At 47.4% G+C, this 13,677-nt stretch overlaps 1 protein-coding gene across 1 annotated transcript in view; it reads right to left on the bottom strand.

Moving 5' to 3' along the window:
- RIMS4 (regulating synaptic membrane exocytosis 4) overlaps positions 1–13,274 on the bottom strand; it is a gene marked incomplete at both ends in the record, with an annotated part of 50,930 nt that extends 37,656 nt beyond the window's left edge. The window contains one exon of the mRNA XM_082491191.1: positions 13,178–13,274. Coding sequence (XP_082347317.1) covers positions 13,178–13,274 — 97 coding nt within the window. The remainder of the gene's footprint in view (positions 1–13,177) is intronic.
- Between the last annotated feature and the right edge of the window lie 403 nt (positions 13,275–13,677).

Below are 13,677 nucleotides of genomic sequence, written 5' to 3'. Positions count from 1 at the left end.
AGGACGACTATTAGACCACTTAGATCAGCGAGTTTTAAAATGTGAACATTTTTGACTGCAATTTCCTCTCAAATCTGATGACTATAAGAGCTTAAGAGAGCAGGCCACTAAATCTTTTACAATGTCTAAACCTTGTAAGATGTACTCATATCAAGATGTTAAGCTTTTTTTACTCCCCCCCCAAACTGAAATAAAAGGCTAAGAATCTTTCCTGACATAGTAGTTTAGCATTAGAGCAGGCAAAATCCTGTTTTCAAACCATTTACTGAATATCAGAGGCCAAATACTGCTTTAATCTGCGTGACTGACACTTGCAGAACATCTTTGTATTGGTCAACCCATACATAAAAGCACATTCTTAGCAAAACTGACAGAAGCCTTGAAAATTATTAATGAACATTTTGATCAGTGAAACATTTTCAGGTCATCATGTTGTCACGCCTTCAGGATTTACTTCCCCCCACAGCATTTTTCATGCAGTTAATATCCTGTACAGGTGATCTTTGGAAACCCACTCTTAGGGCTCTAGGGGAAATGTGTTTAAGGGAATAAACAGTTTTCTAGATTTCAGGAAATTAAACGAATTTATGGCCCGAAATAAGACTTCCTGATTTTCACAGTCAATCTGTCCTACAAGCTTGCTGTCTCTCTGCAGCAGATGGCTGCAGTGAACAGACTGTGAAAACAGAGAGTCAAATTCACCAACTAAAACGGACTGTGGATAATTTGCCTGGTATTATTCCTAGAGCAGCAAGCCAAATTATGCCTTAACCAACCATGCAATATTTCATAGAGCTCTCTAGTAGGTAAGCCAGGCAGTTCTGAGACAGAAATAGAAAAATAGTGAAATAGGGCCGACACGATGCCAGGTTTAGAGGCACTTGGCTTGGGCTGGGTCTTGGGAAAAACTGAGTTTAGGACGTAATAGCCGCCTCCTGTCCAGGAGCAGTAAGAGTGTTTCTGCAGACACAGAGCAGACAGGTCACAGGAACAGACCTACTCCTGTTACTAGGCAGAAGCTAGGAATTCAGTGGAAACAGATGAAAAAAAGTTTATAGAAAGATAACTTGGGACTCTGGCGTGGCTCAAAGCAGAGCCTTGGGCAAAACGGGAGAGCTGAGAATTGTTGTTGTGAAACAGTCCAGAAGTGGGTTCTGAGGAACAGATATGATCAAAAGTCAAGTTTTGCTCCTTCCCCTATTCTCAACCTGTACTTTCTCAAGTCTCCCACTTACCCTCTCAGTCCCTTCAAGCGAAATACTTTAGACCAGATGTTAAAAATCACAAGCCTGAGTCTTACCATACATGACCCTTTATGCTACAGCACCATTGTGTGAGAAATAGCCTTGCTGTGCACCCACGTATCTAGTTTGCACATCCATAGCTTATCCATACTGAGTAGGCAAATCGTTAGTTAAATGACTGTCTGTCTCTTTAGTCAAGCAATTTTCAGCACCTATGCATGCACAATAACAAACCCAAGATCTCTCTACTGTTCTTACAAAGCACCAGGCAGAAGTGAAAAATGTGCAGTGGTGGAAAGGCCACGGGCTGCCAAACAGAAAAAGAGTCTTTACCTTTGTTATTTCTTGCAGTAAAATATTGAGAACAGCTTTCTCTATGTCAGTGGAAAGAAACCAACAAACACGCGTTGCCTGCACAAGGAAAAAACACCCCATGATGCTAATTTTGGAAAACATCACGTAGCGGAAATACAGAAATACAGAAAGAAAAGGGGAAAAAAATACAGGGGGAATGCTGAGAATCCTAGCGGGACATTGTTACTGCAATATAAAATATTGAAATATTTATAGGCCAAAACCATTGATCAAGACACAAATGAAACCAGGAGATAGCCATGGATGAGACTCCACCCAAAGACCTCAGGCTGCTGTCTAAAACCAGCCCCATGGTCAGCAGTGTCCGGAGCAGCCGATGGCTCCTGCAAAGGGAGAGAAGGAGGGAGCAGGGTGCTGTTCACCTGCAGCCCGACATCAGCGCTAAGCATTCTCCATGCTGAAAGGATTGGACACAAAACAAGACTGAAGCGTCTTCACAAATTGAGCAATCTGGGAGCTGCCTGACTAAGAGCTGCGAGACAGGAGAGCAGGTGCCTCTGATGCCAGGTACAAAACAACCATTGCGGTGAGCTGTCTGGTCAGGGAGAAAAAGCGGCTAAAAATTAGCACAACAGAAAGCAAAACCAGGTGCTTTTAATCCCGCGAGAGTTGCTAGGCTAAAAGCAGGAATATCTGCCTTATTTAAGACAGCCGGAAGCCCAGAGAGTGCACCTCGTCCACCCTCAGCCCCATAACTACAATCAGTCACTGAAGAAATCCATATGATCAGTACCACGGCATTCCCAACAGCCCCAGATGGAGGAAGAAGTGCAACGATGACAGCATGCACTGACACCGCAGTACAAGAACGGGTGTCATGGGATGCTAACGTTACCATGGAAATGTCCTCATACCACGTAACATTTTGACACTGTCTGTTTTCTGCGAAGCAGCAACGATGTGGCAGCCTGCAAAGCCTGCACAAAACGGCTGTTAGAGTTTCGCCACGGTTATTGCTGCAGCTGGCAGCCAATTCAAACTGTCTGGGTATTGGATTTTGACCAATCTGGCAGCTCCACTTTCTAAAGTGCACGAGGAAGCTTTTAACAGAAGCAGTTCCATAAATCACCCTGATTTAATAAGCACTGTCTGCCAGGCTGAGCACTGGCCTGCACGCCTGCTTTCGGCATTGCTGCCCTGCGTTCCAGACCACCATCTCCAATGTTCCCTCCTCAACTTATCTGAATTGCAGAATGCAAGGGCGAGTCTGCCCCTCTGCTCCAGCTGGCTCTGCATGACGGAAGCGGCAGAGTCTCAGCCCCACACTTGCAGGGCTGCGGGGTGATTATCTGAGCTGCTAAAGGCAGGTACAGGCCCAAATCCCATTCACTTCCAACAAATACAAGAGACCAAAACTCCCATGCATTTTTGAAAACGCCCAATTTTGCATATTTAATATTTAAAGTAAGCACAGAGTCTTGTCAAAACTATATTAACTGCAGAAAGTTTGTTTTTATCTCAAGGCACGTCAAGGAATACTACCTAACCTTCTCCTGACTACTTACATTAAAACAAAAATCCCAAATCTGGAAGAGATGCAACTGTGGACTATGTGATTCACACAGGCAGATGTACAGGGACCAATGCACACAAAAATGGTGCATTTGTCAAAAAAACACACAAAATCACCATCATACCACTGGATTGTGACAGCAATTCCCGCAATTCCTTCTGGTTTTTGGGGAACTAGCGGGAAGCAGAATACTATCAAGCCTCAGAAGTTAGCCTGGACCACTATCCACCTTTATCATAAGCTACTATAAAAGTGGAAGTGCTCTGCAGAACTGCTGCAGAGCGATTGCTCTAATCCCACAGGCCACCGGTGAGATTTCATGGCAGGCAGCAGGGCTTCAGCCAGAGGGACGGTGGCATGACCTGAGCATAAGAGACAAAGAAAGCTACTGGGTCTAATTTGTCACACTACTACCATCCAGAAACTCCAGCTGCTGGAAGTCTAACAGGTGTCAGAAAGAGGAAAAGCATTCTCATTTATTTTCCCGACAATCTGATTAAGACCCAAATATGGATATAAAGCAGCAACCTTAAACTCTTGAATCAAATTTTCCTAACTTCTCACTAGTGCTGTGATGTCATGCGGCAAATACAAGAAAGGAAAGGTAAATAGTAAAAATAAAAGAAAAAAATCACCCACCCACACAATCCTTCCAGGATGCTGTGAAGTGCTAAACAGGGAGCTGGATTTTCAACAAAAAAAATATCTTAATCTTCTTAGACATCTTGGCTGCAACACAGTTAACATGTTTTCCATCCACGTGGCAGGATACATTCCCTGCTAAATGTAAATACACATACTGCTGGTGGGCAGCTGGCAAAAGTCCCACACCACTGGGAAACTGTCACCACTGGGAAACTGTCACCACTGGGAAACTGTCACCACTGGGAAACTGTCACCACTGGGAAACTGTCACCACTGGGAAACGTCAGCCTCATCCATACTGCCCATGGAGCCGAGCGAGGGGCAGGCTGTGCACACACGCTCCTGTCCTTTGGTCATGCCGCCGTTTCCTTGCCAAGCTGGATCATTCCGCAGGTCCGACCCCACCAACAACTGAGCTGTTGCACCTAGGAGGATGGTCAGCTCCAGAGAGGGTCACAATCACGTGTGCCATGGGGAGGGAGACTATAACCTCTTACATGAGATCTATCACCCGTGTGAAGTACCATTATCCACAATTACCTTCATTCTAGCTACTAACCGTGAATGACCCTTCAACAGTCCCTTGAACCAAGTGTTGCAAATTGAGGCGATGAGAAGGCGCCTGAAAAAACAGGCCACTCCAGATGCATTGAAAGCAAAGGTTTCCAAGGATGCTGTGCTTCACCCATGGATTCTCAGCTGCAGAGGATCTCCCCCAGCTGCCAAAATCATCCACAAAATGGTGCATCCACAAAACTTGGAGCCCAGTGGACAAAGCACCTTATCAACAGCCATTTACCCCACCTCCAAATCCCACAAACATCCTGGCAGCATGGGATACAGATATAGAATTCAGGGAGATACCGAGCGGATAAAGTAGCTCACCCCTCCAAATCAATACAAGGAGATTCAATAAAGGCACATGTAAAAAGTAGTAATTTCAGAACACTGAAAAAATTAAATGCACAAATGCCAGAAAGGGAATGAGCATCCAGGCAGCAGTCCTACAGAGAATGATCTGGAAAGTGGCACGGATCATACCCCAAAATATGAGTCAGGACTGGGGACGCTCCTGCAAAGCACCGCATGTATTTATAAAAATACTGCACACAAAGTGCAGGAGACAGTTATTCCTCCCTGCTAGGAGCCACAGCACTGCCCACACTGCTCCTCCTGCAAGATCCCAAGTCCAGCAACAAGGCCAACACCATGTCTGGACAACTGCTCTATGCAAAAACTTCAGTCAGGCTTCTTTGGTCCAAAAAGCAAAAGGAGGGGGAGGGATGCCAAGCAGCAATGGTCCTGATTACAGCCATTTTCTGCCTTGGGGTCATTGGCACTGGGAAGAACAGTTCTGCAAGGTGAAGAGTTGCTCTGAAGACAAGCAGCGATCAATTGTTTCCCACACTGCTGGGAGCAAGACAATACCAATCCACTTAATTTCCATGGAGATTTAAGGTAAATTTTAGGGTAAACTGTCCTTCTAATTAGGACTAGGTTAGTTACTTGAGGAGCAGACACGAGGGACTCCTCAGGACCCCTTCTACCTCCACATTTCTAAGAATAAGGACATGCAGACATTAGCACAAGTTCCTCTTAGTCATAAAAGAGTTTTGAGAAAAATGTGACATTTACCACCGTACACGCTGTACTCTCCAAATTGTTGACCACTCAAACATTTCAGACTGGCTTCTGCAAGGCTATACAAGTTCTTTGTGTATTGGACAGAGGTGATATAACACTCCCGTGGCACAAAGCTGAAACATTATCTGCCACAGTGATTTAACTGTAGCTGGATTTGGTTAAAAGATAGGGCTGCAAAGCTTTGCTATGTGAAGCTAGGCTGTACCAGGGCTTTCCAGCCTGTACATGCAAGCTGTTTTCCAAAAAACAAAGCCAAAGATATATCTTAAATGCAGATCCCAAGGCAAGCAAAGTTTGACAGTGAAATCAGAGCGTGCCTAATTTGTGCATGTCATCGGCAGATGATTTAAGCAATGGCACCTACTGAGGCATCATTTGTGGTGCGGGATCCCTATCATGACACATGTTCTCATACAGCATAGCATGGTTTTCACACCCTCTCACAGAAAATAAAACCAAACCTCAAAGAAACATCATTTGGATAGATGGATATTCAAAATGCACTGAACAGTTCTGCAGAAGACCAGAAATCCTTATTCAAATATGCGAAGGGTGCTTCACGACAGATGTTTGTGGGGAGGAGAGGAGTTAGCTGATGGCAGGGCTGAGAAGCCTGTGTGAGCCAGGTCTCACTGCCCCACTAAAACCAACTAGCAACTTGCAGACTGTTTCCTAAATTAAAATGTTCACCTTTCTAACCTAACTGAAGTCACTCAAATACGAGCAGATAGTGCTTCAGAAAATAATTGAACAGACAAATTATTCCTCAAAACAACTACTCCAATCAAACTTAATTCTTCCCTACACAAAGCAGATACATACATTCTGTCAAACAGAAACATTGAAGCAAAGTAGTTACAGCATTTCACAACTTGTCCTGATGCTGGAATCTGACAGAGTAAAGATAATTTTTTTAGCCTGGAGAACAGAGTGCTTTTGAATTAATAAATGTTGCATTAGAATTAACTTTACACGAAATAGAAGCAGTATGGAAATAGTCTCTCCTAGACAGAAAGCTTTCCAGGGACAGACTCTTCTATTTGGAAGTAAATTGACAGCAAAATAAGAGAAAGAGATATCCTTCCCCTGTGGCTGGCAGGGGTCGCGTATAACCAGCCCCCTGCAACTCCCGCACACATAGCTGGAACATAACGTCCCCCGAACACCTATAACGTACGTCAGGTCAGACGCAGTCACCTTTGGGGGAAGGAGACAATATTGTGCTTTCCCATGACTGCAAGTGTGTACTGCAATAAGCAATGCTCAGGGGACAGCATCGTGCCACCATCAGGAGACCCATGACCTCATCCATGTTCCCTCTCCCCTGTCAATCCAGACCCGGATGACCACCAAGGAAATGTCTACACAGGCCACCGTGGCATAGTGCTTGAGATCCCAGGGCTAGCTGCTACCTCTCTTCCCCCCATCCTACATCACTTAAAATAATTCCTCAGCCTAGATCCAGCACCAGCACGAGGCACAGGTGGACGCTCCAGGTTGGGGCATGCTGGAGGACTCTGCTGGGGTGCCCAGTGGGAGACGGGAGCGGGCGGCAGCTGGTGGCCTGGGAAGGCTGCCCACCACGCTGAGCACTGACCGATACCACGTCATCCTTCCCCTGCACTCTCCCATCTGTCTAACTGAACCCATCTGTTGGGTTTTGCCACTGACTGTAAGCTCTTTGGGACAGAGACTGCCATTTTGCTTAGCATTTCTACAGGCACAGCGTGAACTTGGCTGGGGACTATGGCTCTCGCGTGCCGCCACAACACCAAGAGCAACACAAATGAGGACAAGGTTTCAAATCTCTCGTTCCTAGTGCTGACTCATTCATAGGCCTCCTGCTCTCACCTGGTCTCACATGCCCACGGGAGAAGACAAAAGCCATCCTTGGTAATTGCAGTGTACTGATCCTATATGCATGCAAATGATCCCATGAGCAGAAAGCTGCTTTAGTGCACAGGGGATGCGAGGAACAGCACAGCGTGTTCAGCTCTGCGCCGATGGAGCACATCCGCCATGTAAGAGTCAGTCGCTGCATTTACGATCCGGATTAACTCATGACCAGGTGTCAGATCACCAACCTCTGCAGGTATTATCTGCGGCATCTTCCTCTAGGCCACTGGTCAGTTTCGTACAATTTCCTCTGATGAAAGACTGATTTGACAGCAGCCCTCCTAGAATTGTTCTCAATTTTAATCCATTTATAAACCAAACATCTGCTTACCTAGAGCTAGAATGTGCGCAGCAGGGAGAGAGGCATTTCTTACAATCTCTAGGATAACCTATGGCCAAGGATACACCCCTGACTGTGCAAGAAGAGGAAAAAGCCATGGCTTTTGCTACCTCCTGCACCAGCCGAGAGCTAGCTAAGTGCACAGCAGGGATTAGGCAACAGGCAAACTCTTCACGTACTTGTATATTCCAAGACTGATTCAGATTTGTCCTGCAGCATCTCTGGGGTAATGCAGATGAGCCCCAGAACTTGTGTCTTTGCAGTGTTACAGGGATAAACTATCATTTAATTTGTATAAGATTAATAAGAAAAATAGTTAACATTCCAGCTGTGCAAATAATTTCCTTTGTCCCCTGTATGTTTGCCACGTGAACATGGTTACCTCCCGAACAAACAACTAACAAAACTGGTTAGAGGCTTCCAAAACTTCAAAGGTAACTTTGGATGAAGCAAAAACAGACTAAACACCAAAAGGACTTAACATGCTTGACACATACACTTTTAAAAAGTATACAAATGGACTAGTTAAAAAGACTTGAATCATAATTTTCTTTAAAAATCATATGTACCCCAATCCAATACAGTGCTGCAATTGAGAAATATCCATGGCAACATGAAAACACACATAGGGGCTCTCTCTATTTAATAACTTGGTGACGCTTTAATGTTCAAAATTATAGAGAAGTTCAATGTTTAAAATTATAGGGAAGTTCAATAGATAAAACCCAGACAAAAGAGTATTCTAAACTAAACTACATGTTCACAGCACATTCTTCCATCCCAACATTTTAAATGTTTTTATCAATCCATTAAATTAATATTTCACATAGCTTCTCTTCACAGCAATTGATTGTAACACAGTGCATCTGCCAGTACTTGATAGTGTGCGAAAGCAGCAGCCCAGGCTGAATTTTATCTCTAACTCAACTCTTTTCTGAAAGAGCAGCTGACACAAGGAAGGCTTACTGTCAGTATCTAGGAGACATTTTGACTTTGGAAACCATTTTCTCTCTTCCAGACACTTGGTTCCAAGTGGCTGAGACACAATTTTATTCTGCCGTCTCGCAGCCAGGGCAGAGGTCTGCCAAGCTGGACAGTCCCTGTGCTGGGATTCTGACCCGTGGGACACTTACACCTCCCTCACAGCCATCCTGTACCTTCCCCTGCTTCCTGCTCAAAGCCTCCCTGCTCTCCACACTTGTGTGGATACAAGATCCCTGTAAGGAACGCACACTTCCCCTTGTGCAGATGCTCACGTTGTATCTGGACTTCAGGGTAGCTGCATTTGCAATACAACCCATGGCTAAAGTCTCCCAAACACCCAAATGTGCATCCCTGTCAGGGCATGCCTCAGGTGCCTTCTGCCAGTGCAAGCGGGTGCCCTTCCCGAGGAAACCAGGACGTAGGATGAAACGGAAAGGAGCTGGAGCGCAGCTGCACCTCACCTACTTAAGTCACAGCACAGCTGGAGCACACACCCAGGCCTGAGAAGGGATCCTGGATCCTGCCTTTTAGGCACAGTGGCTTAAGGAAATCCCATCCCCTCCAGTGATTTTTGGTATTTCCCTACCTACGTTTCTTTAGGTGTAGTCCTTGTCCTCTGTAGTACGCAGGGTCCTCGCCTGGAAGCTCTCACCTCTTCACAGCTGAGGACTGCTTCTGGCTCCCCAACTCCCAGCAGGTCCACCGTTACACGACTGTCCCTGCTACTACAACCACCTCCTCCCTCCTGCCCAAAGCTCACTGGGTTTTGCAAGTGCAGCTCCAAGTTGTTGCTCTCCACCAAAACCTCACTTTCTGTTCTGCTCTTGCAAATTTTCCAAACTCCATGCTCCATGCATGAAGCCAGCTGGTTCTCCTCCACGCCAGCAAACACATCCCCATTAACCTTAAGGACGTCCTTCATCCGGGACTGGGCAAGGCTGCACTAAGGCTGCTGTCAGTCAAAGGTGGATTTCACCTACCCCCATTCCCCAGTCCTGCCGTTTTAATTGCGAACTGCTCCCAGGACTCACAAGCTGCCTACAAAGCAGGTCCCCACAGACATCACAGATCCTCAGCACCCTATTATTAACCCACATGCACTTGCCACTTGGCAGTTTGGTCCCTTCCAACACATCACCACATGAATACCAGCACACCAAATGGCCGATTCCAGCCAAGACCAAGCCTATGGCAGATCCTCAGGACACTAAGATCTGTGTTCACACTGTCAGAAATAAGCACTGATTTAAGGCTCACATTCCTACAAGCGCACCCACAAACAGCGCATGATTGTCTTTTATTTCTTTTTAGTCTACTACTCCATAACTGAAAAATTATCAGAGCTCAGGACAGACATTTGCATAAGTTAAACCAAGAAATATGCTGATAATAACCACAGTTTCAAAATCCTTAACTTCACTGACATTGCTGGGGACCTCAATGGAGTGAAGACAGCAGCACTCAGCCAGCAGGAAGGACAGCAAGGTTACCATGCCAGGATCAAGAGTTATTAACCTAGAGTCCTTACACTACTGAATACGGAGAGTAATTTCTGTTATTTCAAAGCCCCACTGCAGCTTTCTGGTGAACAGAATTCAGTGTTTGCTCAGAGCATCCTCTTTGTATACGCAGCTGAGGAATGAAAAGGGTATTACAACACAGGACTGCAAGTCCGCATCCACCTCTTTGGAGAGACAGGCACATGGCATTATTTGCCAGAGGACACATCTGAAAGTCAACCACCCTCACTGTGGGATGATTCGCTTCAGAAGCATTCAGAAGAGATCCAGTTTCTTGCTCCAAGTCCTATCGCTACCCTGCCTACACTGCCCTCCTGCTTCTGCACACTGCGATGTCAGTGGGCACCATCGGCATCTACTTCCTTGCCAAGAACTCAGTCCGGACATCCCTGGTGGTGCGGAGGGCAGAAGAGTTGTGGAAGATGAGAAGAGTCTTCTCACCTAACATCCAGAAAGGCAGACAGTAAAGAAAAACAAAAAGGCCAAGGCAGAAAGAGAAATATCCTGTAAGTAAGAAAAAAGCCATTTTTCAAGACCTAAAGTGGGAAGTACTGGAACCTACAGGTATCATTAGCATTGGCCAAATGTGGTTAGCAATGTTTCCACATCGCCGTGGCTCTCTGCGTAGGCACTCCTGCAAATTTCCTTTTACACTCCTTTAATCTGGCCCACCTGTAGTAACTTAAATGAAACACCTCAAATTTTTTTCTTGTTTGTAGATTTGAGTTTTCCTTAGGCTGTTTTCTCTTTTCAGAGGAAAACATCGAGTTTCCTTTAAGCTTAGCCATTTATCAGCTTCTCTCCTTTTTCCATAGGATGACTATTCTCTTAAAGATGTGGTTCTCTGCTTCAGACAAAATGGATGATGTGTCTGTTTGAAATAAGATTGTTTACTTTGTCAATGCTCATGGGATCAATTTTTTTTTTTTCTGCCATCTCCTATGGAGAACATCTTGCCAAGTGCAGCGTTCATCTCCCTGAATGAGCTATCAAGATCTATTTTTTTGACAGAAATCACGCTGCAACCAAAACTGGTCAGAATCTCTCTCAATTTCTGGAGTGTGCATGGGTATGAATAATACAGAATCTCATCCGGCACAATTTCAGCATTTCTTTTATCATTTCTCTTTCATGACATTTATTTTCTTGAGAAAATTATATGCTTGTAATTTTAACGCAAAAAAATACAAAGCAGCACACAGTCTTTCTTGCTGTTTGCTCATACATGTCTGAATACACACTCAGAAGCACAAAATACAGGAGCAATGCTGCAATGTCCCCACAGTACTGAATGTTACCCCAAGCAGCTTTACTAACGAGACTAACTCAGGCAGGCAAGATCCACTAATAAGCTGCTGGAGAATGAGCTCTTAATTGTAGATTTATTTAATTCAGAGACCAGTGCTTGTGTTGTATTAAGAGCAGCCTATTAACGTTCATGCATGAGCATTCAGTAAGTGTGAATAAATACAATTTAGTGCAAAACCATTTTTCTAAGCACTGGAAGAGGAAGCATTCAGTTAAACTGTCACCCTGCTCAGAGCAAGAGGTCGGACACCAGGGAATGAAACGCTGTTCAAGGCATTGTGTCGGGTTCTCGTACTCGAGCATGTCTCGCTATCAATCATTTCTGAAGCAACAGCACCGAGACTTCCTAAAGCTCCCGTTGTTGTCTTGTACGCTCCCCAGCATTCAAACCAAATATGAAGTGCAAGTAAATCATCAGCAAAATTTTGAGAACAAAATTTTTAAAAAATACATCCATTGGAGGAGACAATCTTCTGCCTGACACCCCTGCACGATGCTGATGACAATCCTAGGTTAATCACACAGATGATGAATTTATTCTTACGTCAATTCCTTTAAAAAACAACAACGTTACAGGTGTAGCAGCTAGCAGCCTGATTTGCCCGTGTATTCCAGCTGGCATCTGCACATCTTGGGATGAGCCGCTAGACAAAGGAGCATGCCGGCATTTTGAGGGATGCAACCATGACAGCCAGTGTTAACGTACGCCTTAGTTACCAACTTTCATTGTTTGCCGCACAGAAGATTCACTTATAGGATCAGTCCCTGGTACAGCATGTACTGTGAAAGTGTCCCTCATTTATAAGTGAGCCGTCGGGAATGGACAAAGTGCTGATACACCGCTCTCCATCCACTCCCCCGTACATCCTCCCTACCCACGCAGCTGCTGCGCTGCCCTCTCCTCCCAGCACCTGGTGTCCTTCCTTTCCCGTTCAACCCCATTTCTTTCCTATTTTTCCTTACCAGTGGCCCTCTTTCGGAAGCTTAGTCTTATTTTATGAACCCTGCCAACTGTCGGAGGCCAGAAAGGTCTTTAGGAAGCAGGCAAAAATCACTGTGTCCATTCTGAAAGGCTTTTGTGTGTGTTTTGAGACGTACTTTGCCCTCATTTAAACAGAATCCCTTTTATTCCCCCCTCCAAAAGCAGCGCGGTGTATTGCGCTAATGACCCTCCAGAACAATTAACCTGAGAGGGTGGTGCGTGGAGCAGCGGTGGGCTGGACACCCCGTCTGTGGGCACCTTCTCCCCGAGCGCTGCCCTTCACCCCGTCACCCCGCTCGGGGGGCAAGCGGGACGGCGCCTCGGCACCCCGGGCTGTGCCACCCATCCCCGGAGCCAGCGCCTGTCACCGCCGCGAAGAAATTCGCCCTTTTAATCTCCGCGGGCGCACGCTTTCCCGCACAAACCCTTCGCCGCTCTGGGCACCCCGCCGGGAGGCACAGGGGGGGTCCCCTGACACCCCAAACCCACGTCTGACACACCGCAAACCCACCCGCTCCTGCCCACACGCCCCCCCCCGCTCCCACGGCACCCGTGGGTGGACACACACACACACACACACACACACACGCACACACACACACTGGACACCGGCCTCACCGACACCCCCGGGTCATCCCCCCCCCCACCACCACGCTTCTCCAGCCCCACTCGCGACCGAGACCCACCGGCCTGGCCGCAGCCCACCCCTCCCACCCCTCCTCGTACCCGCGTCCTCCTCGTCGAAGCTGTTCATGCAGGGGAAGTAGATGGCCAGGGCCTCGAAGGAGGCGGAGAGGCTGAGGCGGCTCTGCGACCGCTCCATGAAGAGCCCGGCTCCGGGGGCGCCGCCGGGGGCCTCGCCCGCTGCCGCTGCCGCCGCCGGCGGCTTGGCCAGCTTGGCCGCCCCATTCTTCACTCGGAGCACGGCCCGCGGCGTCTTGGCTGCGGCGGGGGCCGCGGTGAGGCGGCGGGGCGAGGGGAGGCGAGGCGAAGCGGGAGCGCGGAGCGCAGCGGAGGCACCTGCTGCCGCCCGGCGGCTCTGGGCGCCGCCCCGCCCCGCCGCCCCGCCTCACGCCCGCCGGCACCGCCCGCAGGGGAGGGACGGGCCGCGGCGGGCCCGGCGGCGGCGGGGTGAGGGGACGGAGCGGCGGACCGGGCGCTACTCGACGCCCGCGGCCATCTTCCTGAGGGGGGGGCGCCGGGGAAGCGGGACGGGCCTCCCCCGC

This window comes from Vanellus vanellus (assembly GCF_965231255.1).
Source record: "Vanellus vanellus genome assembly, chromosome: 15".
Classification (NCBI taxonomy): Eukaryota; Metazoa; Chordata; class Aves; order Charadriiformes; family Charadriidae; genus Vanellus; species Vanellus vanellus.
The sequence above is the reverse complement of the archived record's forward strand: the minus strand, read 5'-3'. Positions and strand labels throughout refer to the sequence as shown.